This window comes from Agelaius tricolor, unplaced genomic scaffold (genome assembly GCF_023055355.1).
Source record: "Agelaius tricolor isolate 1412-34295 unplaced genomic scaffold, bAgeTri1.0.p SCAF_4, whole genome shotgun sequence".
In the NCBI taxonomy this organism is placed as follows: domain Eukaryota; kingdom Metazoa; phylum Chordata; class Aves; order Passeriformes; family Icteridae; genus Agelaius; species Agelaius tricolor.
The window spans coordinates 4,957,158-4,983,845 of record NW_027269264.1 but is presented as its reverse complement, the minus strand read 5'-3'; the positions used below and the strand labels follow the sequence as shown (position 1 = coordinate 4,983,845).

Sequence of the window (26,688 nt, the reverse complement as noted above, 5' to 3'; positions counted from 1 at the left end):
TCATTGTTTCCACAGAACCATGGGATGCTCCAGGAAAAAAGAAATCATAGGCTGGTGCCCTGGGAAAAATTTCCAAATCAGACTTCAAAGCTGGATTGGGTAGGGCTGCTGGCAATGGCAACTGGAAAAAAAAAAACCTGTTCTTTTTGCCTGTATGTGTAACTCAAAGTGCTGCCTCTTGGATAGTAGTTATATTCATCCAAGTTATTTTACTATTCCTCAAGAAAAAAAAAAATAATATTCCTTAAAAATATGTTTGTATGCTAATCTGGCAATGTGACTTTCCTGAAAAGAAGCAGTTAGCTCCAATTTCTTTTGAGCAATGGATTGTAAAATGGTTGTAGGATTTTTTTTTCCCCTGATAATCAAGCTAAGTGGTCAAAAAATAAGTCAGTCCTTGGAATTAGTTATTGGAATTAGTCTTGACTTTACATTTTATTAGACCTAATTAAATATTCATATTAGATCATTCTTAATTGTCATTTTGTCATCATTAAAAAAGTTAAGGTTTAGTAAGTGATTTTTTATTAACTGTTCTATGCAAATGCTTCTGTCAAAACTTGTTATTTTGCTTGTAGTTTATTTAAGCCATCTCTATAGTGCTGAATATTACATCTGAATTGACCAATCTATATTTCTTCTTATAATTCTTCATAGAACCATGGGATGCTTGGAAGGGACCTTAAAGATCACTTTGTTCCAGCTCCTCTCCCATGGATGGGAACACCTCACGCTAGACCAGGTTGCTTACAGCCCCATCCAGCCTGGCCTTGAACACTGCCAGGGATGAGGCATCCACAGCTTCTCTGGGTGTCCTGTACCAGTACCCTGCCACCCTCACAGTGAAGAATTGCTTCTTAATATCTAACCTAAATTTCCCCCCTTTCAGTTTGTACCCCTTATAGTTCCTGATGAAGGATCCCTCTCCAGCTTCCCTGCAGGCCCCTTCAGATCCTGCAAGGTTGCCATGAGGTCTCCACACAACCTTCCCTTCCTGAGGCTGGGCACCCCCAACTGTCTCAGCCTGGCATTGTAAGGGATGTGCTCCAGTCTTCTCATAAAGTCTGTGGACCTTGAGTTGCTCCAACAGGTCCCTGTCCTTGTGTTGGGGACCCCAGAGCTGGACACAGCACTGAAGTGGGGTCTCACCAGAGCAGAGCAGAGCAGAGCAGAGCAGAGCAGAGCAGAGGGGCAGAATCCCCTCCCTCACCCTGCTGGCCACGCTGCTTTGGATGCAGCCCAGGACACGTTTGGTTTTCCAGCTCTCTGTCTCAGCTGTGCCACAGGCCCTCATCCACCAGCAACACCAAGTCCTTGTCTGGGGGCTGCTCTCAAGTACTTCTCTACCCGGCCTGTAGGTGTTTCTGGGACTGCCAGGCGCTGTTATACCTTGATAATAAGCCTGGTGAGAAAGCCTGGCAAATATGGCATAAATGGGTCATGTACATATTGTCAAGACTGAAGCTGAGAATTAGCTAATTTTACTTCCTCTTCTTTGCTAAAAATTGCTGTACATTTTTTGCTTTGTCCTGGACAATAGTTGGTATTCTTCTTGAAAACAGGGCTAGCTAAACCCAGTTTGGGATCACTTTGTGAATAAATAGAGTACAGGCTGTTTTTGAGAGGAAAATTAAAAAACTTTAAGCATTCTTTAGCTTGATAGAAAAGTGAAAGGTTACATAATTCATAGTACTATATTGACCATGCTCTACTTCTGCTTCATTCATAAGTACCTATATTCAATGTGGTTTTCAAGAAGAAACAAACCTTTGCATGAGTGAGATCCCATTAGATGAGCAGCCAAATTAATCTTAGAGTTCTCAGACCAAAAACAATTACCTTTTTGAAGGAAGCTGAGGAAAATGTGCCACTTATTGCCATTGACCCCTTTGACACCAGTTCAGATTTCAAGCTGACTATCCACTCAGCATGAGATATATTTGCTTAAAATTAAACATGCCAAGAGTCAGACTTCAAGGGGAAACAAGGCGAGTTTGTTGTTTCCACTCTGGAAATCTCTATGTCTGCATCAGTGAATTTTGGTTCTCTATTTTACCTACTTAAATTAATTGCTAACCATGCTAAAATAGAGCAATTAGGGCCTGAAAGCTCTGATGCAGTGTTTCTTGGTGAGGGAGCTGGGGAGTGGAACAGGGGAGGGAAGGGTAACTAGCAGCAAACCAGCCTTTATCACGGGTAGAAAAATAACAAGATTGCAAGAGAGCTTGGGAAAATTTCGGTGAACAGACTGTTGGGCTTGGATACAAAAGTTTTCTGTGTGAAAACCTGGGATTATGCAGTCGGATGAGGGAGACGAGCCTTGCCCCAGCACGTCTCTCGCAGCTGCGATGGGTGCTGTAGCTCGAGAGGTATCTGCCAGGATGGTATCTGTCATGTCTGTGTTTACAACAGGATTAGAAACACCCATTTCAGGGGTCTGCAAATCAGCTGGAAAAATTGGCTCAGATCAGGAGCCTGGCTGACAAAGCTATGGTCTTAAAGCAATTGTAAAAAAAACCAGATCATCTGCTTTTCCAATCACAGCAGGAGAGCAAACAAGTGGGCCTATTTTCTGTTTGTTTTTGTTTTTTTTTTTTTAATATTTCCCTAGTTGTGGTTGCATAACACAGGATTTTTTTTATATTTTAAATTAAACCATTGGTTGCTGTTAACTAAAATTTGATATGTGTGAGAAAGAAGTGTGAACGTATTTAGTAAAAAATATACTGATTAATACTACAGTGTAAGCTTTTATAAATGCGGAGCTATATTTTGATGTTGTAGCCAGATTGCAATATACTATCAAGGTCAACATAATTTGAAAACATCCAAATAGATTTGGAGCAGGAATTGGTGGGTGAAGCAATATTCCCAGGGTGTTTGGAAGATCACGCTATATTTAATGATGGTCTCTCTGGCCTTTAAATGCACATTATCTGAAGTTTGCCTTCCCTTGCAGGGAGCCCCAGCATCCCTGCATCACCAAAGGGGCTGGATGTGCCCCTCAGGAGGTCCATATCACTGACATTATCTTTCCCTGAGCATGCAGTGGGCTGGGTAGTGAGGTGGGATCAGTATGGAGTGCTGCCCAGCTGGCATTACAGCTCCTGCTGTACATTACTGCATTACTGCACCTGGGGCAAATGCCCCTATCAATATGCACTTGTTTTTCCAGCACAATAGATATCTGTAACTGGGTTGTTTGTGAATGAGTAATCTCTTTGTTCATGCAAATTCTCTGTGTGAAAGCTCAGGTGGGCTCGGGTGGGATATCTGAATTCAAGCAGGGTCTCATGACTCAAGCTGCTGAGTGCCTGCAGATGGGTGTACTTGCAGGTGAGGTCTCCTAGCAGTCTAGCAGGTCACTCAACTCTTTGGTTTGGTTTGTTCAGTTTGGTTGCCTTTGGCAGAGTGGAACTTCAGGAGGCTGCAGCTTGTGCTGTAGCAATAGTAAGAAAGTTTTAGAGGGCCACTCATCTGTGAACTCAGCATAACTTGTGCCATTACCAACAGCAGTAAAATCTGGGACCTTGAAACAAAGCCAGCTGTTTCTCCCCATTGTTGGCTGAGGCCTGCTTGTACAGGGAGAAGAACGGCAGTATCAAATGAGCAGGATTATTGAGAGGAAAAAACATAGCAACGGCAAGCCTTGTCACTTAGTAACAAGGTAGAATTACGATGACGAAGGAGGGAACATATATAAATAAAATATTCAGGAATATACATATTCATTAAAATGATACCCAGAAAACAGAAAGAAGGGCAATAGCCAAGCATCTAAAAATGTTCTTTAATAAAAAAGAATTTTAAATATCTGTCTCCGCTGCTCAGAGCTCTGTGATATTACCTTCCCACATGACACTATGCTATTTCAGGTTCTCCTGGTTTCCTTCCCCCATCTCCTCACCTCAAGTACATGAGAAGTCTGACAGATGAGCTTGAAAGTGTTGCTTTTTTGTTCCCAGACGTGTTGCTGGTTTATTATCCTTACTGTGTCTATGTGAGTAATGTTCTTTATGTGTCGCCATGCCCAGTGCTGATGAATACACAGTGATATATTTCAGCTCTGAACAGCACCCCAATTAATTTGCCTGCTCCAAGAGGCAAATTTGCTGTGGGACCAAGAGCATATTCCTCATTGTTTTGATTGCTTTCCTTACCTCCTGGATCTGGTGAAGAGCGGGAGATGAAAAAACAATGCTAGTAACCAAATAAAACACCTTCTGTCCTTTCCACACCTCGACACTCAAATGTATTTATGTCATCTTTAATTCAGGAAAAATAAAAAAAGCCAACAAAGAAAAACCAAACCCAAAATCAAAGCCTCAATAATCTAAAATTCAGACCACTTTCACAGAAGGAAAAGTGAGACCGTGAAAGCTGTTGCAAAACAAGGTTTTATGTTATTAGATGTTGTTCTTCTACCTTGAATATTTAATCAAATGCCCAAGTCTGTTCCCACATAAAGTGAAAGATTAATCATTGCCCTTATAAATCATTCTCCTCATCTCCCTCTCACTTGCACTGACGCTGCTCTCTTGTCTTTCAGTGCTGTAGAAGCTGCTACCCCTTATCGCCCCTTATGCTACCCCTTCACTTTTTCTAAGGGTTTCAGCTGGGATTGTTAAGTAAATGTTAAACAGTCACCTTTATTGCTTATTTTATGTATGGTAAACTGATTGCAAGGCTTTTCTCTTCAATCCACTGCTTTTAATAAATATTTTACCTTCCACTGCTGAAACACTAGTTATGAATTTTCATGAGCAACTTCAGATAAGTCTTCTTAACAACTCTCCACATGAAGAGGGGCTTCAAAAGCACTGTGCTGGCCAGGCAAGGGTCATCTTGTATTTGGTTTCTCTCTCTCCAGTAGAGTGCTTTCAGGGATTCAATGGAACATTTAACACAAAGAAAGGTGTTGTTCTAGGCTTCAGTCATCTCTGTTGATAACAAATGTTTGACATGACTGGAGGCTACAGTGTGCTTGTGTAGCAGTTAGTTTTGGAAGATCCCTAAGATAAAAATTACTCCTGTTTGGGAAATACTCAAAAGAATTCACATTTATATTTGGATGTGTACCAAGATCACATTTGGTGTTTTCAATCTGAAATTTTCATAGTAAACTTAGCAGCATGTATTTGAAGTATAGATGCATTTAAAGTTTATCTGATTTATAAATATTATATTAATGTGATCAGTTTGTCTGTGCAGCACCTGTCCATGATTCATAGAGATGATGAGGAACTACTGGGGCGAATAAATGACCCCTGTGTAAAAAGATCCACTGGCAGACGGCAATGGCATTGTCAAAAAGCTGAACAAATTTTTTGCATGCATTGGCATTCACTGTGATGGTAACGCCATGAATGGGGAGGGAGTCAGAGGAACCACCTCAAATGGAGGTGGTGGGAAAAAGCATGTTAGGACAAATTGATAAACTAAACATTAACAAATTCTCAGCACCAGATGGTGTTTACACAGGAGTCCTGAAAAAACACACACCACAAATAAGAATTTTCTGAATTGCTAACTATGTGTGATCTGCCACTACTATCAGCTCTGGGTTTAGAGGGATGCAAGTGGGAACATGATGCCAAGTTTTGAATAGGGCTTCAGGAGTGATCCTGGGAAGTAACGGTCAGTCAAAGATTTCATTTGCAGTGCTCAGATTTGGTTGGAGGTTTGAGAAGAAACATGGGTGTGGGGAAGAAGGTCAGGCTTGGAAGCCACAAGGACTCTCAGAAGGATACCATGAGCATACATATTGTGCTTGTTCAGGCTGTGTAGCTTTCAGCAGAACGTTAGGGAAGCAATGACTCATAACAAATGATGCTTACTATGGAATAGGAGAAGTTACTTATGGGCTAACCTGCAGAAAAGGGAGAGTTGGAAGAAACAGCACCTCATACATCAAGAGGAGGTCCAATAGACACAAGACCTGGGTCAGATGTTCAGCATCTTCCTAAGAGGCCTGGAGAAGGTGGTGCAAGCAAATAGTGACAACTGATGAAATATTATTCAGGATAACCAAAACTAGTCTTGACTCTGAAAAACCACTGAAATTATTCACTGTACTAAAACGAAATTCTGTGTTAGGGGAAAAGTGACTACTTATATAAAATCTTGATCTCTTATCTCAGGAAAAAGTGAGAGACAGCTTGAGTCATTGTCAATGTTTGCTAAAAGCATCCAAGTGCTGCTCAGTGGGCAAGCTGGCTGTTGGATTTGGAGCGGAGGCAGAGAAGTGCCTTTTCCTGTGGTGCAGAATTGCACTTTTGCTTCTGCATATTGGGGATGCCAGAGTACCAGTGGGGTTTGGGGGAGTGGGTAATCTGAAGGAAGAAGACTGTGGGGAGCAAGTTAAACTGGGCAGCATGGCTACACCTTCTGTCATAGCCGTGTCCCAGACTGGCAGCAGCACAGGAGCAAGGCAGAGGCACTTGCCCTGTTTCACATAGCCCCTCTGAAACCCACACTGCAAGCCTTGAATGGCTCTGTTTTTTGGGCTAAATGGGACTTTGGTATGACATTTCTCAAGGCAATCCCAAGTTACCAGGCTTTCAAGGGTTTGAGATGAGTTATTACACCCAGGAGAATAGAAGCAGGTTGGTGGTGGGTAGCAGGGTATCTGTCACAGCTTACATTTTTAGCTGGGCAGTTACAGTTGAGACACACCTAGCCAGCTGCTAGTCGGAGTTTTTTTGGGTTTTTTTTGCCAGGACTTGTTTTATGTGCTGGTATTTGAACCTTGATTAGGTATACTCAAAGATGCCCTGTCTTATCTTACTCCCTTACCCTGTCTGAAAATATTTTTTTTTTTTCCCCTGGAGAAGTAGGACTTGGCTCTCTGCTGTCCTAGAATTGCCCACAAGAAGAAAAAATAAAGACCAAAATGAACAATGAATGTAGCTGTTTTTCCCAATTATTCTGTATATGATTTATTGCTTTATTTTCAAGACACGAAGAATGTTGTTAATGTGAATATATTGAATGGAACACCTTATTGCTTTTATTATGGTGACTTTCTCTTTTTATCATGTGGGAGAGCAATAGATTTGCATCTATTTGACATTTGAATGTTCTGCTTTTGGCTGTTCTGCAGCTCTGTGCAGCATGACCCAGACTAAGAAAAGCTCATTTCAGTTCTTAGGACAGGTGCAAGATTAAACATCAAGCATCTCGCTTCTGAAATTGCTTGTGATTGTTTTTTTCTCCGCGAATGTCTGCATAGCTAGCAATTAACTGCATCCAGAGATCAAAAGCTAAATTGTTTCAGACAGAAATTGCCATATCAGAGCTTAGTGCTACTTGTACTGTACTTTAACAATCAAGCAGTTCCACCAATCTTCCTTTGCTTGAAGGTGAAACCAGCAAGCTGGTCTAGCTCTGCAGCCAGGGAGAGCAGACAGAGAAAGAAAGGACTACATGATGAGCTGGGGAGAAGCACAGGTTTTATGGTCCTGAGCTTGTAACACCACAGGAAAATGTTTTTGTTTCCTCTGTAGGGCTAGAAGAGTAAGAGAGGGCTCCTCAGTGGACCTGCAGTCTCAAGTGCCACAGATGCCTTCTGCAGGGGGAAGCCCTGCACTGGCCCCCCTCTGGTGTGGCTGGAGCCTGGGGCTGGCCATCTCCTTGCAAGACAGGAGGTGACAGCTCCATCCGCCCAGCTGGGGGAAGATGGGACCCAGCAGGGAGAGGAGGCCTGAGTGTGGCTCCCCTCATGCTGCAGGCAACACGGGCTCAGGGAAGCACAGGGTTCGGTGCCTTGGCGACTCCTTTCCTGTGATTTGTAGAGAAGCTCCTGATGCCTTCACCCTTAATTGCCTTAATTAGTCCATTATCCTCCTCTGGGGGAATTTTCCTCAGAAAGAGAAGATGTCACTCTTTGAAATGTTTGACTGGTAGACCAAAAACTCCACTGTCAGCTTTTTTTAAATTTTACTATATTCTAAGTTGAGCTATTGTATTGACAATTTAGCATCTAATCCTATTGCTCTAATTCAGTCATTTGCCTATGCATTAGGATAAGGATGATTTACATAACAACCTTCAGTCTTCTGTTTAGCAACAAAATATTCTGATTTTTTCTTAAGTGAGATCAAACTGCTAACAGGTTGGAGAGTGATCCCAGGGGACCTGCTCTGATTCTGGCATTGCTGGGGAAGATATGGCTGCTCCGTTTTCTGCAGGCTGACTTGCAGGGAGCTGAGGCCTGCTGGCAAATGTCCCTTCTTGGGAAATTTGAAAAAAGAATAGGAAAATGTCTTGTTTGCCCCAGTCATGAGCAGTTAGGTTCTACTTGCCTGTATTTATCACTTTCTGCACCACTGATAAGGATTGTTTTAGCAAGTTGGCCTTTATGTGCTGTTTTCCCTCCTTAGAGCAGAAAAGGTTTGTAAATGGGTTGTAAACCTTCCACTGAAGTGGCAGGATGGATAGTTTTTTGCTTTCAAGGAGACAGTCCCCAAAGAGATTATCTGCACCAGATTTTCCTGGTGAGAGCTGGAAGTGTTTATTCCCTTTTTGAAGACTGGAGGGCTTGGCATGGTCAGAGTTGCATTAGGTGCCCCTACAGCCTGTTACCAAGCTGTGTATGCCCCCACCCCACATTCCCTGTGCAGGGCTTTGTTATTCTGACATGTCAATCTTCCAATTCACCCAAATTTTCAGTTTCTTCTGCGAAGCATTTTTATTTTGTTTAGCAGCCAGATTTTATACATGCTTTGTAGTTTTACATTCATTTTCTGTGGCTGGCAGATAACATTTTCCCAATTGATTAAGTATCCAGACTTACAAAGGTAGAGCTGCTGTATGTGACTGCAGGCACCTGAAAAGTTGTAACCCCCTGTGGCAGATCATTAACTTCAGATCAATAGGAAAATCACTTTTTTCACTGCCTTTTTTGTAATACCTTTTTTTTTTTCCCAGTGTCCAGATGCTTCTCAGGGAGGTGTTTTCAGAGAGAGCTGTCATTCCTCTAACACAAAATTGTATTATCAAAGAGCTTCTGCTGATGCTGAAATGAAATGCAAATCTAGACCTTAAAGACAACTTCCTTAATAACTGAGGTAGATTTCTTTGAGCTTTCCTCTTTTGAATGGTACTTCTTTTCCTAGGAAAGAGTATGGAGATAAAGGAATGTTTGTACAAAGAGCCTGATTTTAGAACCCTCCCTCAACTTTGGTGCATATCTTCCTTAAGAGGCCTGTGGGATAATACCATTTGCAGATGTCCATGTCACATGATATTCTCCATTGTATTTTAACATATATATTTTTATTTGGATGTGATCTATCTATTTAATTAAAATTATTACCCTGGGAGGAAAAACTGTGGATGTTTTAATTTTCCAGAGGCTGTTGATAGCCTGGGGTTTGCTTGTTGGAAGAATATATTTCAATGTTTTCTCCTCTTTCCTGCTAAATGATATGCAAACACTCCTTCTGAAGTTAAGCAAAGTCCATTTTCCATTTTGAAGATTATCCTGAGGTGTCCCTATCCGCATGTCACCTCTTCCACGAATTCCCCACAGTCCTATTTTAGCATTTTCCCGTGCTGTGAGGTAGAGAGAGGAGCAGCTACCAGGGCGGCTGGGCACCCTGGAGAAGGCAGGTTGGCTCTGGGGTCAGGGACTGCCCAGTCCTGGCTTGGTATAGGGATTTTGGAGCTTCACCTCACTACTGGCTCCCTCAGTGCTCCTGAATGAGGGAAGGAACAGAGGAGATGGCAGATCTCTTATGAACTATTGGGTCTTTAGGATGAGTTTTGCAGCATTTAGTGCCTCTGTCTCTCATTTGTTACCTCCTTAGCTTTCAGACTAAGGAACTGGCATGCTTGGACAGTGAGGAAGCCACATCTGCAGCAGGTTTGGATCACTGTGGCACTGATCCTATCCATTGCACAGCCACTGCCAATGTCATGTTTTAACACATCTCACCATCCTGGCTGCGGAGCATCCAGGTCCCCACTGTGTTTGCCAATAGAGATGGGCTGGTGGGAGATGTGGTGGTTGGAGGTCGCTTGGGGCAGAGTGATCATGAAATACTAGAGTTCTCAATATTTGGTGAAGTCAGGAGGAGCACCAGTAAGACTCTTACATTGAACATCCAGAGGGCAGACTTTGGCCTGTTTAGGAGACTTATTCAGAGCATCCCTTGGGAAACAGCCCTTAAAAACAAAGGAGTTCAGAAAAGGTGGGCATGCCTCAAAACAGAGATCTTGAGGGCACAGGAATAGACTGTCCCTGTGTGCCGAAAGATCAGTCAACGGGGTAAACATCCAGCCTGGCTGGGCAAGGAGGTTTTGGAGGAAGTCAGGAATAAAAAGAGGATGTATCAGCGTTGGAAGGAGGGTCAGGTCTCTAAGGAAGTATTTATGAAGGCTGCTGGAGCATGCAGAAAAAAAATTAGGGAGGCCAAAGCTCATTTTGAACTTAGAATGGCGACTTCTGTAAAGGATAATAAAAATGTTTTTACAAATACCTTAATGCTAGAAGGAAGGGTAAGACCAGCCTTTGTTCTTTATTGGACAGGGGAGGGAAGTTAGCATCTGCAGATGAGGAGAAGGCAGAAGTGCTTAATGCCTACTTTGCCTCAGTTTTTAGTGGGAAGATGACTTGCCCTCAAGACACCTGCCCGCCTGGAATGGTTGATGGTGTCAGGGAGCAGAATGGTCCCCCCATTATCCAAGAGGAGACAGTCAAAGAACTACTGAAATGCTTGGATGTTCATAAATCGATGGGACCAGACGGGATCCACCCTAGGGTAATGAGAGAGCTGGCAAATGAACTTGCAAAGCCACTCTCCATCATTTACCAACAGTCCTGGCTCACTGGTGAGGTTCCAGATGACTGGAAGCTGGCCAATGGGATACCCATTCACAAAAAGGGTGCAAAGGAGGATCCTGGTAATTGTAGACCAGTCAGCCTGACCTCAGTGCCTGGCAAGATAATGGAACAGTTCATATTAAGTGCCATCACACAGAATTTACAGGATGGCCAGGGTATCAGACCCAGTCAGCATGGGTTTAGGAGGGGTAGGTCATGTTTGACCAACCTGGTCACCTTTTATGACCAGGTAACCCACCTAGTGGATGCAGGGAAGGCTGTAGATGTTTATTTGGATTTCAGCAAGGCCTTTGACACTGTCTCCCACAGCACACTCCTAGACAAGCTGGCAGCCCGTGGCTTGGACAGGAGCACTCTTTGCTGGGTTAGAACTGGCTGGATGGCCGGGCCCAGAGAGTGGTGGTGAATGGTGCTGCATCCAGCTGGCAACCAGTCACCAGTGGTGTCCCTCAGGGGTCTGTGCTGGGGCCAGTTCTGTTTAATATTTTTAATGATGACATGGATGAGGGAGTCATCATTTAGAGTCTTTCATTAGCAAATTTGCAGATGACACTAAGCTGGGAGCGTGTGTCGATCTGTTAGAGGGACAGAGGGCTTTGCAGAGGGACTTGGAACGGTTGGATGGATGGGCAGAATCTAATGGGATGAAGTTCAATAAGTCCAAGTGCCGAGTTCTGCACTTTGGCCACAATAACCCCCTGCAACGTTATCGGCTGGGGACGGTGTGGCTGGACAGTGCTCAGGAGGAAAGGGCCCTGGGCGTGCTGGTTGGCAGCCAGCTGAACATGAGCCAGCAGTGTGCCCAGGTGGCCAAGAAGGCCAATGGCATCCTGGCTAGTATCAGGAATAGTGTGGCCAGCAGGAGCAGGGAGGTCATTCTCCTCTGTACTCAGCACTGGTGAGGCCACACCTCGAGTGCTGTGTCCAGTTCTGGCCCCTCAGTTCAGGAGGGACATTGAGATGCTTGAGCGTGTCCAAAGGAGAGCAACGAGGCTGGAGAGGGGCTGGGAACACAAGCTGTATGAAGAACGACTGAGGGAGCTGGGGTTGTTCAGCCTGGAGAAAAGGAGACTCAGAGGTGACCTTATCACTCTCTTCAGCTTCCTGAAGGGTGACTGTGGTGAGCTGGGGGTCGGTCTCTTTCTCCAGGCAACAACAGACAGAACAAGAGGACACAGTCTCAAGCTGTGCCAAGGGAGATACAGGCTAGAATTAAGGAGGAAGTTTTTCACAGAAAGAGTGGTCAAATACCGGAATCATCTACCCAGGGAGGTGGCGGAGTCACCATCCCTTGATGTGTTTAAAAAAAGACTGGATGTGGCACTTGGTGCCATGATCTAGCTGAGGTGTTAGAACATGGGTTGGACTCGATGATCTTAAAGGTCTCTTCCAACCTAGAAATTCTGTGATTCTGTGATTCTGTGTCCCAGGCTCAGGCCTTTGTCTGCATTACTTAAATTAATTCCCCTTAATGGATCAAGTTGTTTTTCTTCTGCACTAGAACGTACTCAGGAAGAAAAAGTGGTTCCCCTGGTTAATAAAGTGTTAATGTTTTCAGTCCCAAGCCCTTATTTTTATTTTATTTTCATGGCCTTAGTCAATACCATAAAGCCCCCAAATCCCTGGCAGTCTTTACCACAGAGATAAACACACAATGAACATATCTGCACATCACAAAAAGCCGACAGTAAATTTACAAGTACTCAGTGGGATATGGGGCCTCCTTGCTGATAACCAGCTTTGGCTCTGAACAGGAGCTGTACACTTGTGCCTGCTTTGTTGTGTTATGTTTTTCCCTGCAGATAGCAGCTCGTTGTGGGAAAAGGCAGGGACTGCTGCTGGAGCACACTCAGCGACCTTGAAAATTCATCTGTGCTGTGTCTCAGTGCTCCTGCCCAGTTTAGCCAGCACTGGTGTTTGTTCCTCTTTCTTTTTCTGTGCCTCCTCTCCCTTGTCTCTGCTAATAATTTCACGAATTCTCTCTATCTTATGGGCCAGAGATAATTTCTATTGAAACTGGCTGAGTTGCACAAATTGTGAGATGTTTTTCCATGGTACTCTGGTTTTAATCTGTGTTGATGTTAAGATCCTCTTCTCCGCTGAGTGCTTGCTGGGGTGTGAAGCATCTGCTTAGCTGTTATGTAAAGAAATACATTTATTAGGTAGTTAGTATAATCACATAATCTTGACAGACACCAATGCAGTCACAGCTCCATATTTTATGAAATGGAAGGATATATAAGCAGGCAGGCAGCAAAGCAAAAGTAGGCACATTTCTGCTGCCGAGGGGCACCTTTTCAGGGTTATGTTTCCAAAGTCTGTTTTCTGGAACAAAATGTAGGGTCATTAGCTCTCTGTGAGTGCAACAACTGAGGCAGGGGTGGAGTGACCACTCTGTGTCCAGTGCTTCCCAGCTGGAGGGGCACAGGGCAATGTTGCAGGTGGTGGATGCAGTGTGCAGGACAGGGGCAGAGACAGAGCTGGTCCACTGGAGGAAGGTGACAATGACCCTCAACCATCTTAGCTGGTGGGAAGTGGTGATGTTCATGTAGGAGATGGGGATGGAGCAGAGCCAGGAATCATTCCACAGCATAGCCAAGTCTGGATGGAGGGGTGTGGGTGGTCAGAAGGAGTTTTGGAGCATCCTTGTTGAGGCGTTCAGCAGTGAGCAGCTCCTCCAGGCTCAATTGGTGACCAACAGGTCATATCAATTTGTTACTGCCCTTGAATGGAAAGGAAATATTTTACTTCCTTGTGCTGCTCAACCTGCAGCAGAGTTGGTTTCAAATGTACACAGTTCTTACCAAGGTGTGTGCAGGAATGGGCAGGGACGGGGATGAATGTGTATGGAGAGATCCCTGCACATGCATTTTTTGCAGGACTCCCTCTGCCTGCACTGCCCAGCACTGATGAGTGGTGGGGCCTATTGGGAATCAATTCCACTGGAACAAATCCCAGAGATTCTGAGCTAATTGTGCACAATCGCCCCCAGGGGAGGAATTTCCTCAAATCATTTCAGTGCAGAGAGCCAATGGAGGCCACAGGGTTGCTTTGTTTCCGTCATTCAGGCAGGACCCAGAGGCTGCCACCCACAGATCTCTGGGTTCACTTTGCCCACAAGACTCCAGTCCAGCAATTGGAGTAGTCTGCATCTGTGGGAGAGGTGAAGGCTAGAAATCTCACCAAGCATTTTAGTCATGCAAAATCGTCACCTTTGATTTTCAGAAAGCTGCTTCCCCCTTACCATCTGGTGCCACTTACCTCCCTGGAGACACCCAACAAAATAATAAAATGGATTTTTGCATGTGAGCTGGAGATGATCAATAGCAATCCTTGCCACAGCAGCAGCACAGTATGTGAAGCACTATAACATTAGAGTGTAGGAGGCTCAAGGGAGACAGAAGCAATGCCCTGCACTTCCTTGTTGCCAATCTTGTCTTCCCAGTGCTCCAGCAAGCAGAAATTCTTGCTGCTGTGCTTGTGGTCTGTTTCCCTGATGTAAAATGAAAGCAGAAAAGGCTGAGCTACCTGCCTGCTCTGAGAGAAATGGTTGCTTATGGTGGACAAGCTGGAAAATAGTTTTCTTTCTGTTTCTTCCATCTCTTAATGACCTCTGTTATGCTGTCAAGACCTTTGGTGATTTGCTGTCTCAGTGCCAGTCAGGCCATCTAAATCTGTTAACTGCTTTAATATACATATCCAGGGAGTTTTCCACCCACAAAGGATGCAGGCAATTTGCATAAGGAAGGTATGAGTGACTTCTTTGGGCCAATTTCTTTATTTAAAAATTTCTGCATCACCTGAACTCCCAGTATGCATTGCCAGCATTTCTAAGATTTCTGGAAGGGACAACATCATCACTGAATAATTACAGAGAAAACCAAACATGTCTATGTATTTTTCTAAATTATTCAAGGATGTAAGAGTGTTTCATGCAGCATGAGTGAGCTCTGAAACTGTGCATATGTGAGCCTACCAACATGATGGAGTAATGGTGTACAGAGCTTTTGGAGGAGCTTCTCCTCTTTTCCTTAAGCTGTTATTGCTTATGATGAGAAGGCAAAACATTTCTTATTTCCCTTTCACTTTGCTGGTGGTACAAAACAAGACAACCCACCATGCCATAATACTTTTTCTGTGCTCCCCTGTCACAATAGAGGAATGAAACTGGAATACTCCAAATGGATGTATGAAATGGTCTCTCGTGCCACATGATAGTCAGACATGGCATCCAATTCCTTCCTCACACACCATATTAATCTCTTTCTGAATTAGGAATTAATTGTAAGAGGATGAGAGAGTTCTAGAGATTTCTGAAAAATAAACTAAACGTTGTCAGTTTGCTCTGAATTTTTCACATCTCTAGTGTACGATGAAGCAAAAACCCTTTAAGTACGTTGTAATCTGGTATCAGACATTTCTCAAATTAGCATTTTCTGTAGCATCATGTATGAATTAGAATTCTGTTGATACTTATTTTTTATACTAAGCTGGTTATGTGGTACATTAGGTGTATGTCATTGTGTCCATTAACATGGATCCATTTTCAGCAAGTAAAATGTATGCAGTTTAAAGGATTTTGCTAGCTGGTGATGTTCACTTTGGTATGCATGGATGGATAGTGAAGAAGGTGTCTTTTCATTTAAATGTGTTACCCTTTGGATAGGTCTTAATTTGCTTCACTCTGTTTACAGGGTGTAAATACATCTCTAAGTAAGATTGGATTTTGCCAATCAAATAGTCTTTGCAGCATAAAACTGCATAAGGAAATAATGGCAGTTTCAGTAAATTTTTGTTAAAATTAGCACTGCAATTTCTGACATATCTTAATATTTTTGTGAATTTTAGGTGTCACTCTTCATGCCAATTTTTTTCACACTCCTGCTTCTACCCTCCCAATAACATGTGCTATTGTTGTACGGAATATTACAAACACATCACAGGAGGATCTGTACTTTCAGTTCACCTGCCACATGCTGAGTAATAACATCAAAACAGACTAATCTTGTGGAAGTAAACTGACTTTCTGTTTAGAGCAATATTTACAGAGATGTGAGAACTGCAGCCAGCACTTTCACTGTGTGTGTGAAGGGTGATCTTTCTGCTGCCTCTAGGTCCTCCTCTCCAGCAATTTTGGCTCTGTTCTCCAAATTTTACCCAGCGAAGCTGCAAGAAAGGGGCTTTCCAGCTCTTGAAGCTCCTGCAGGAAAATAAACTGACATGGTCAAGTGGCTGACAGCCACCGTGGCTGGCTACAAGCCAAGACTGGGCTGTATGTGTCTATCCCACATAGATACTGAAGTTTGTCCATCAGTGGACACATGGACTAGCTTAGGTGCAAGTGTGGAGAGGCAACGCATTTGGAGAGGTGAATGCTTTGGGGGTCAGGATGTGCCCTCATCTTTAACTAAATGAGTAGCTGATTAACTGACCAAGTCCACAAGATAATGCTTGGCCTTGCAAAACCTTATTTGTTCCTCTGAGGAGCTGAAAAATATTTGTTTTGATTAGAGGGTGGCAGGACTACCTCAGGAACACATCACAGGGAGGAAGGAAAGAGGCACAGTTGTATCAAAGGGAAGGTTAGACTCCCTTGGAAGAGATTGACTGTAGGGGTTCCTGTGTTTTACCAAGCTTGGGTGCTCTCCAGCCAGCTCTGGAGGAAGGCCAGAAGGGAGGGAGAAACAGAGAGACCTCACATATTTTTACTAGCTGAATCTTAGGCATTGTTTTCTTTTGTGTCTTTACCTATGTCTTCAAAAGAATAAACTATCCCCTAAATTCTGAGGGTTGTGATTAAATATTTCTCTTTTCATGTAGCCTGATATAAGGATGGTGTGAAAGAAATTATACAGTGAGCTCACTTCCAGCAAAGTGCTGCCAAATCCATACTGTGATGCAGCAGCAAGTGTCCATATCCCCTCTCTGTGGCTTTTGCTTGCTGTCTTTCACAATATCAGCTTTCAGGAGGGAGGAATGTCTCTCCCTGACTGTGGTACCTAGGATGGCTTTGGCAGCTCCCCATGTGCGTGTGTGAGCATCCATACCCTGTCATGGCATTGCTTGACCACAGGAGTGCTCCCCAAGGCAGAAACAGTGAGTTTCCTGGGGTGACAGCCTCGGAAAAACCAAGCCTGGCAGGAACCTCCATTTGTGTCTGGATGCTATGCCTCTGCCTTGCACCAACTCCTGCACAGGAGACCCTTAATCGAGGAATGTCTGCCCTCTTATTTGGCTCTCCCTGGGGATGTGTGTGGGCCCACATAGAGGCTCCAGCCACAATATTAACAGCTGATGAGTAGATTTTGTTAATGGTGAGGTAAAGCTCAAAGCTGCTCTGGCTTTAGTGGAGCAGTGCTTGTAGTTTGATCTGAAGAATGTAGCTGTATCATATTCCTCTCAGAAGAATCTCTCAGTGTATATGTTATCTGCTAGTGCACCTAGCAGTTGTCATTGGCAAGCTAAAATTGTGGTCTGCTGTAGAATGTATGAAATGGTAGTCTTAAAAATAAGTAATGGATCCAGGGTACGAGGTGAGACCCTGTGGAGTAGGTGGGAGAGGATCCCTGCAGCAATCAACAGCCTTCAGGAGTCACTGCCCAGAGCTGATGGAATGCTGAAAAATGGTACCTAGAGACTGTACAACACCTACTCTGGAATGTTCATAGGGTAGCTGTGAGGATGGTCAGGCTTTATGACTAGGGAAGAATCAGATACAGAGGAAGAGGGATCAGGGATGATTGAGAAAGAACAAGTTCAGAAAAATAAGGGATAAGGGATAAAAGGGGACAGATGTATGTGAACAAGAATGGCAAGTGTACTTCTCACAGCTGATTGACTCTTCTGCATGCATGTGCATGTGTGTGCCTTCAGTGACAGCTGTGTGCACCAGCCCATGGTCAAGAGGTCACCCGCCCAACTGGGATCCTGGCACCTGGGAATGGCACACTGTGTGAAGCATCCTTGGGGACTTGTGTGTGTGTGTTTGTGCACCAGAAGCTCTGAGTAGGAGCTGGAGTAGGGTTGGGGCTGGTAAGGCAGCCAGGGAGGCTGGGGATCCAGGACCAGCTACAGCAGAGACTGCCTAAGGCCACTTGCTGGAGGGAGAGGGAACAACAACCAGGCCACATGCATGCTTCCCATTTGGATGAGCACTCTGTGTGTGCTGGGAATAGAAGCTCAGCCTTGCTGCTGGGTGGATCTGGGGACACAGCAGCAGCAGCAGCCTCACATCTGTCAAGCCACCTCTTCAGCAGCCATGAGCACTGAGATTATTAAGTAATTCACTGATTACCTGAATACTGGAGTAGAGATCAGGCTTATCAATGCTGCTGCAAGGAGGTTGAAAGTCTGGATTAGCATTCCACATAATGTTGACGGTAGAGATATGGACTGAAAAAAAACCCCAGGATATAACTCAATTGGGGTGAATCTAAGATGGGTGAATATATAAATTTAAATGGAAATAGTACACAGAAACAGTATAAAGTGACAGCCCACCTGTCTACAGCACATGAATGGGACTCTAACATGATACACATTTCTGCTTCACACAGAAAAAAAGTTCCTGAAACTACTGGGTCCAATTTTGGACACTGTATCTCAAAAAGAGGCTATTTTACTTGATTAAAGCCAAGAGGACAGTGGGAGTAGTACAGTAGACTAGAAAATATGAAAAAAATTTGGACAAATTCCTTCTTCAGTCAGAGAAGAAAATTTCAGCTGGAGATAGGATGACTTTGAATCCAAAACAGGTTGTGGTACAGGGGGTGTTTACATTTGATGTTCTTGAACAGAAAAGAAGGGCGTGATTGGTGCCAAGAGAGATGTGGAGATCCTGGAACAGGTCCAGCAGAGAGCTGCTGAGTTGGTCAAAGCTCTAGAGTATCTTTCTCACCAGAAAAGGCTGAGAGAGTTGAGTCTGTTCAGCCTCAAGATGTGAAAACTGAGAGGGGACCTCATCGCTGTCTCTAAGTATCTGCGGGGAGGGTGCCGTGAGGATGGACCAGGCTCTGCTAAGTGGTGCCCAGCAGCAGGACAAGAGACAAGGGGCAGAGGAAGTTCCCCCTGAAAAAGGGGAAGAATTTACTGTGCAAGTGACCACACACTGGAACACATTGCCCAGAGAGGCTGTGGAATTTCCCTGGCTGGATATACTCAAGAACTGTCTAGAAACAATCCTGTGCTATGTGTTCTGGGATCACCCTTCTTGTGCAGATGACCCACTGTGGTCTCTTCTAGCCTTACCTGTTCTATGATTCTGTAAACCATACAGGGAATGGAAGAACCACAGAAGCACAGTGGAGGGCAGGGGCCAGGTTGTGGGGCCAGCTGCCAGTTCACAGGGCTGGTGGGGTCTCCAGTGCCCCAGCCCTGGTCTAATCAGGCAGGCATCTGCCAGAGGTGGCCCTGGCACACAGCACCCCTGACAGCCTATTGTCCTCTGTGGATATCTTGAGGAGGTCACACTCTCCAGTCCATGCATGCCATTGCTGAGAACATGGGCCAGGGCTTCCTGCCTTCACTGGCAGAAATGTACACAGACCACTGCAAGATTAGTCAGGGAGGCACCAGGCCTCCCAGGCTCTGGGCTCACTGTCAACTGAAAGTCATGCCTCCCTCTAAAACTCTGCTGACCTGATGCTTTGTGGAAACAAAGGGCTATTGAAAGCTGCTTCTAGCAAGAGATGAATGCAGAAAACTGTTTGCTGCCTCCAGGCTTAGTATATAGGTCAGGTAAAAAGTACAATGTTACCAACCCTTTGTAAATAAGTAATTAGGGCACTTAATGTAATTGAGCAGCATAATGAATAGTAGTGATAGAAATGAATTGCAAAAGGTTTCTGTCCTTCAGAGAAATGCATAGGTATGCAAAAAAGCATTTGCTGGTATGTTACTGTGTTTGTGAGTGAGAATAGTTATCAGAGAGACAGAAAGAAATCTTAGGTTTTCCACTCTGTGTCTTGCTGGGGCAGATTTGGTTCCAGCAATGCACTTTACGGTATTTGGTTACCAGAACTATCAAACGTAGGTGAAATATATACTTCTCAGATTCTGGTCCAAGAGGCTCAGTAGGTGTAGGCTGCCAGAGTGCTGCTGAAGGCAGCAGAGGTGTGCCAAATTACGCTGTCTGAATTAGCTAATGCACACTCGGGGCAACACATCCTGCTGGGCCCCACCAGCCTCTGCGAGCTCAGCAGATTTTGTCATCAGTCGGAAAATACCATGGCAGGTTTTGGCTGTGTCCTGTCCCCAGGTCCCCCTCCACAAGCACCCTGCCTTCCAGTTTCTTCTGGCTCTGTCCCCTGGCCCAGGAAGGGGTGGCATCTGCCTGACTCAAAAGCTGTTGTTATGAGTCAGTCTGTTAAATCGATCATGAAGTGACTGGGTATCACAAGGAGAAAAACCCTTTAATTATCTAATGTTAGGCTGTTGGACGCTGTTGCTAGGTATCAGAGGGTTAAATATATCTGAACTTCTGTAGGCTGAATTGAGAAGATATGGTTTCTATCATATAATAAATGTTCATAGAAGTTTTATAGACGTTGCTCCTGAATTACCGAGACTGGAATATTCATGAAATATAACCCTAAGGGAAGCAGAGTATCTGGATATCTAGTCACTGCACCTTTATTTTTAATTAAAACCCACCTTTTTTCTTAATAATACTTCACCTCCTGTGCTTGCTGAAGGTTTAATCCAGCTGCTCTTCAACAGTGTAGCACACTGTTCATGTTTAGCTGTGGTCAGTCCTGGATAAGGATGGATGGGGAGTGTGTTCCCAAGAGAGTCCTTTGGGTGGAAAACCAGATGATCCTTCTTCCTGCAGACAGGTCATAGCTGGTGTTGCCTCTCAAGCCTGGGGCCAGCTTTTTGCACCTCTATGATGTGCTCACCAAACCCACATATACTCCAGAGCCCAAGATGTTGCTCCTGACAAGGATCAAGAATACCCCAGGAGATCTGGCAGTATAGTACATTTGGGACTCTTTTACATGCTTATCTTTAACGTAGTTCCCTAGGGTGACTTATGTATTTCCAATTTATTTTATGTACAATCTACTGTGCAAACTACAATTACAGACTTCTGTACTGCCCAACAATGCAGTTGTAAAGCACGACAGTAAATAATATCTGAGTGAGAATGCATATTTTCAGTTCAGATTTGAAAAGAGAGGGGGAGTCAATCAGGCATGTAAATGTGAATGTAAATGTATCTAGTTTTCATAAAGGAAGGATTTTACCGCTTACCAGGGTTTCTCTTTTAGGCTATAGAGGACCCAAACTGCCTGGAGTCCTGGGCTGCAGCCAGTTTGCAAGCAATCAACCCACAACACCATCCATCCAGGGGAAGGAGCAGAAGAGACTTCAGAGCAGGATATAAAAAAGGTACAATGTAGGGGGGGAAACCTTCCCCTGCTGAGCCTCTCCTTTCTCCAAAGTGCACTCTCATTCCTGGGAGTGGTCTGCAAAAGAGCATTGCTCACCCTGGCCTCTTTGCTCTGGTTTCTAACAGCTTATCAGGTGACTGACTGCAGCAGCTCAAGTTGCAAAGATGGGGGAACACTCAAGCCAGTGTTAGGAGTAGTTATGCATGCACATAAATCATGCACGTGAATCCTGAACCATATATGGAACTGCAAAAGACCAAAGAAAGTAATTTCTACAGTTCAAATAATGATTATTCTATTTTCAAAAAATGTCTAGGTTACCTAAGGTTTATTTGAACCAATCTTGAAAGACAAATAAAATCATATGATGAAATAAAGCTAAGCCTGCTAAATGGAACAGCATTTGGCAAATAGCCTGTTTTATAAAACAAAAGCGTGGATAATTCCTCTCTGATGCATAATATTGGTTTAATAGGAAAGACTCTCTCAATTTAACAAAGAGCTAATTCAAGATATTTGTGAACGCAAGTAGGGTTGTTTCATGGAAGTTTTCAAAGGAATTAGTACTTTTCTGTTTCTTGAACTTTTAGCTGAATGTGGGCTGAAGTATTTCAGGACTAGGTTAAATATTGTTTAAAATGTGCCTTTTTAAAGCTCTCCATCCCCTAGGTTTTTGCCATGATGTCTTTCTACTTCTAAGTAAATGAGAAATCTTTGAACTGCTCTAGTTGTGTGATTTGTTTATGTGCTTTTATAGGTTAAAACCTTCTACATTCACATTTAGCTGTGGAGGAAATGTATTATTTTCCCTGAAATGAGCTTAGACAAATGCTTTCTGTTCTCCGAAGCCTGGAGTCCCTCAGGTATTTTATGCTTTAAATAATCCCTCTGAATGGATGAAAAATGCCTTGTAACTTCCCAGCCAGCAGGGCGGGTGAGATAGTCTGGTGGGATTTAGGCACAGTAATTTTCTCTTGACCTGTGCCCTGTTCTTGGACTCCCAAGGACGGAGAGGATGGTATCCTGACACTTTGTAAGAGCCCCTGCTGATGCCACAGGGCTTTGAGTTCTGCCACCATGTGTGTTTAGACATCCTCTTCCTGGTCATCTTCTGCTTCATTTTTCCTCCTTCACTAAGAGTTTTTTCTCCATACACTGAGACACCCCAAAAGACACATGGTGATCCTTCTCATAGCCCAGCTGCTTTGCAGCCCCCAGAGCTGTGCCGTCCCCCGTGTTACAGAGTGTTTCCCTGCTGCTAGGAGAGCAGGGGCTGCATGCAGGCCTGTCTGGGCAGGCGGCAAAGCGCACACAGTGAAATGCGCTCAGAGCCTCCGGGGACGGGAGCTCTGCTTACAAGGACCACATAAATCCCCAGGTTTTCTTATCAGTCTGGCCACAGCTGTGTGTGCCTGCATTCTCCCTCCCCCCGGCCTGTGGGATGGAGATGGGGGGACGTGAGCTGGGTGGTGGGGGGCAGCGCAGGGAGGCACCCATTAACAACTCGGCTGCTGTGAGAAGAGCTTTGCTTTCCCCGTGGTTTAGCCCACACAGAGTGATTTGATGCAGAGAGCTGTGCCTCACCTACCTCATGCTTTATTAGGCTCTTTTCCAGCTTGGCTGTGCATGGTTAAACAGACTTTGAACCCCATTACATGACCTTTCAGGTCCTTGCCTGTCAATTGAGTTGCTTCCCACATGCTGCTCTCCCCATTTACAACTAGGGCCAGACCTTGCCCTCTCTGTAAAGTATCATGTGAGTGTGACCTCCTGCCATTGTAAGTGGAGCTTGGCTGTTCCAGCTATCCCTACTCATATTCCTCCTTTACCGAGAAAGCAGGCAAAACCAGATGTGTTTGCAATTTGTTTTTTGTGTTCCTTCCCCAAAACGGCCTAAAACCCAAACCTTGGATTTTTCTCCTCAACTATAGATATACTGATAAAGAGAGGTTATTGTTTGCAAATTGGTCCTACTGCGCTTAATTTGCCTTGCATCAGTGTATAGCACTCTGTCTACATTCGAGGCTGTCTGTGTGGGCTGGCTGGGGCCAGAAAGCTGTAGTGCCTTGTATCCCTCATATCTGTCCCTGGATTAATCAGGTTATAGATATTTGCTCCCATTGTGAAAAGGCATGGAAAGAAAAAAGGAACCAGCTAGAAGACTGCTAGGGTCCCATCCTCCTCTGCCTGGGTAGCCTTTTCTTCTCTGTGGCATTCCCTAGTGTTCATGTGCTATGAATCATCCATGGTTTGTATGCTTAGCATTTCTTAAGGGCTGAAGTTTGTGTTATTAGGTCCTTCATGCCTTGCTGCAATGTGAAGTAATAATAGGATAATTATTTGGTGATGCTTATTCTTCCTATTACAAGTGTTGAGGTTTAACCCCAGTCAGCAGCCAAGCCCCACACAGCTGCTCATTCACGCCCCCACCAGCAGGATCAGGAAGATAATCAGAAGGCTAAAAGCTTAGAAAACTCATGGGTTTGGAAAAACAGTTTGATAGGGAAAGCAAATGCTGTGCACAAAAACAAAGCAAAGCAAGGAATTAATTGACTACTTCCCAAAGGGCAGGGAAGTGTTCAGCCAGCTGCAGGAGAGCAGTGCTCCATCACAGTATCAGTGACATGGGAATACAAACACCATCACTTCAAATGTCCTCCCCCTTCCTCCTCATTCCCCCCACTTTATGTACTGACCATGATGTCAGATGCTCTGGAATATCCTTTTGGTCAGCTGGGCCACCTGTCCTGGCTGTGTCTCCTCCCAGCCTCCCTGGCACCCCCAGCTCCCTCACCAGGGTGGAAGTGCAAAAGCAGGAAAGGCCTTGGCTCTGTGTAAACCCTGCTCAGCAATAACAAAACATCTCTGTGTTATCAACCCTGTGTTCAGCACAAATCCAAAACACAGGCCTGCACCAGCCACTTGTGAAGAAAATTACCTCTACCCCAACCACAACCAGTGCAGCATGAACACAATCATTCAAAAAAGACCTAAGCAAACAAAGTCCTTTAATGTGAGAAAATTATATCAAAATTGGCATAAATTGTACTGTTTTCAGTGAGTCTGGAAAAGGAATCAAAGTATATTTTAGATATTTATGGGTTTTACCTCTGAAAAGTGAAAGAAACAAGCCCACAATCAAAAATACATTTTTTTTTCTGCACATCTACAAGATGCTAATTGTAAGTGAAAATACTGTTGATTTGAGAACAAGTAGGAATGTTTTTTCTGTTCTGATAACTAGTTTATTTGAGATGCACAACAAATGCCAAAAGAAAGCAATTTTTCATAAGGAGAAGTCCTGTTTAGAGATCTGCAGTATTTATTCTTTTGATCATGATCACTCTTTATACTCATGCATGTTACAAGATAAAGTCAAGAATACTTTTGCCTACTGCTCTGACATATATCGATGCTTATCCACCCCACAAAATGTTTGAATGTTTGGTGTGTCAGAAGGGCACATCTGTCCCACTCTGGGATCCTCTTGGCATGGTTTACTGTGGCATAAACAATTTTTCTATGTGATGAAAGCAGAGAAAACTGGTGTTTGCATTAGTGGGCCATTAATGCATTGGGTTTTGGTTTTGTTTTTTTTTTTTTTTTTTTTTTTTTTTTTTTTTTTTTTTTTGTTGTTGTTGTTGTTGTTGTTGTTGTTGTTGTTGTTTGTTTGTTTTTTTTTTCCTTCAGCTGCATTGCTTCAGCTGTTATGGGAAGGGGGAACATGAATAACATGATTCCTTTGGGTCTGACATTACCTGGTACACTCCTGACCCTTTTGGCAGGCACTGCTGCCAGAGCTGAGGACTGGAGCTGCAGCTTTCTGGTTTTTGAGGAGCCCTCCTACCCAAAGAAGAAGGCCGAGTCTCTGCCTTGTTTTACATAAGCTGACAAAATTAGCCTGTGTGGTTGAAGAAGCTTCAAGTTCTCCATAAATAAATCACAAGAAAAAAATAAAATATCAACAACAACCCTTTTAATGGCAAAGTTAATTCTGACTTGTAAATGAAGAATTGTTTTATAAGTTGCTGAAAGTTATATTTAAAAAAACAACTTGATTGCGTAAACTTCTTTAAAAGCTGGTTTTCTGTTTGGTGCCTGAGGCTGCAAAGACTGAGCTTGGGGGCAAGGCTGAGGGCAGGGAAAGCAGGTGCTGCTATTGACTTGGCTGCTAACAGAATAGCATTAAACTAGATCACTAATAGCATTGAACTAAATCACTTATCTCTGTTTTGCCTTCCACCTCCTTGGATTTCTGACCTTGGTGGGTGAAGCTTTGATATATGTTACAGCATCTCAGCAGAGCCCTGCACATTTTAATTCTTGATCATTAGGTGATCTCAGCATGGCCCCTGGTAAATCACAGACTATTAAGTTGTCTGATGGCCTCCTTTCTCATCCTTCAGATGAAGGAAGGTGCTAGGGAGGCTGAGCCACCTCACACCCCTAAGGCCACATCCCAGCAGCCAAATAAAAAGCATGCAGCCCAGGCTTTGCTTGGTGCAGAGCTGTTGGGACACTGCTGGTAGCTGGACTGTGTCCTTCAACAAGGTCACAAGCCACCCCACTTCCTCTTCTGCATGCACTGACCATGACCACCAGCTCTGTGTTTTTCCACAGAGACATAGGTCTCTCTATCTCCCTTCAAGGTGAGGTGCAACTGAGCCCATATGGCTCGTGGGAGCCAACCTATCCTTACATCCCACCTGAATTACCCAGTTAAGGTGGTAGGTCCCTGCAAACCCAAAAAACCACTGAGATGTGGCATTCAGCTCAGTTCATTTGGCAGCCACAAGCGTGTCCTGCTCACTGTTCAGTGCTGTGTGACCAGTACAGCATTTTCAGGCATCTTGTTGAAGATTTATGTAATATGGAATATTGATTGAAAACATATTAAATAAGGTTGGCCCAAGACACAGTCCTGTGAAAACCCTACTGGATCTGGCCTCATTATTAAGCGTGCTCTAGGATCTACCAGAGTTCCAGTTTGTAATTTGTCTTCATGCACAATTAATGCAATATTGTTTTGGAATCAAACCATCCATGCCTAGAATTTACTGGTGTTTGAAAATCATTGAATGGCAGAATGGCATGGGTTGGAAGGACCTTAAAGGTGGGAACCTTAGCATAAACCACAACTTGGTCTCAAGGCAAGACTTCTTTCCATGCTCTTAAGGCTCTCAGAAAGACATGTGAATAGAAATATGGCAAGTGGTTGTACTAGGTCTGCTAAAAGTCACAATGGTCTGCACTGGGAGCCTGCAGATGGTGTGAGAGCAGTGCAGGAAGAGCAGTGTGAGCCCTCCTTGTCTGTCTTATACTTACAGCATAATTAGGATCACATAAATGCCACTGCTGTTAACAACCATGGTGATGACTGTAGTATCAGAAAAGTCCCCCTGCCGTCTGCCTCCCAGGTGTTTGCGCTTACATTTCACTTCCCATTAAAAT

The 26,688-nt window shown here is 44.0% G+C and overlaps 1 protein-coding gene across 2 annotated transcripts in view; it reads left to right on the top strand.

Moving 5' to 3' along the window:
• COMMD10 (COMM domain containing 10) overlaps positions 1 to 21,565 on the top strand; it is a 151,889-nt gene extending 130,324 nt beyond the window's left edge. The window contains exon 5 of one of the 2 annotated variants that reach the window (XM_071424415.1): positions 21,115 to 21,565. In XM_071424415.1, coding sequence (XP_071280516.1) covers positions 21,115 to 21,246 — 132 coding nt within the window. In that variant the 3' untranslated portion in view covers positions 21,247 to 21,565. The remainder of the gene's footprint in view (positions 1 to 21,114) is intronic. The other variant, XM_071424416.1, reaches the window with a different exon arrangement.
• Positions 21,566 to 26,688: the final 5,123 nt, after the last annotated feature.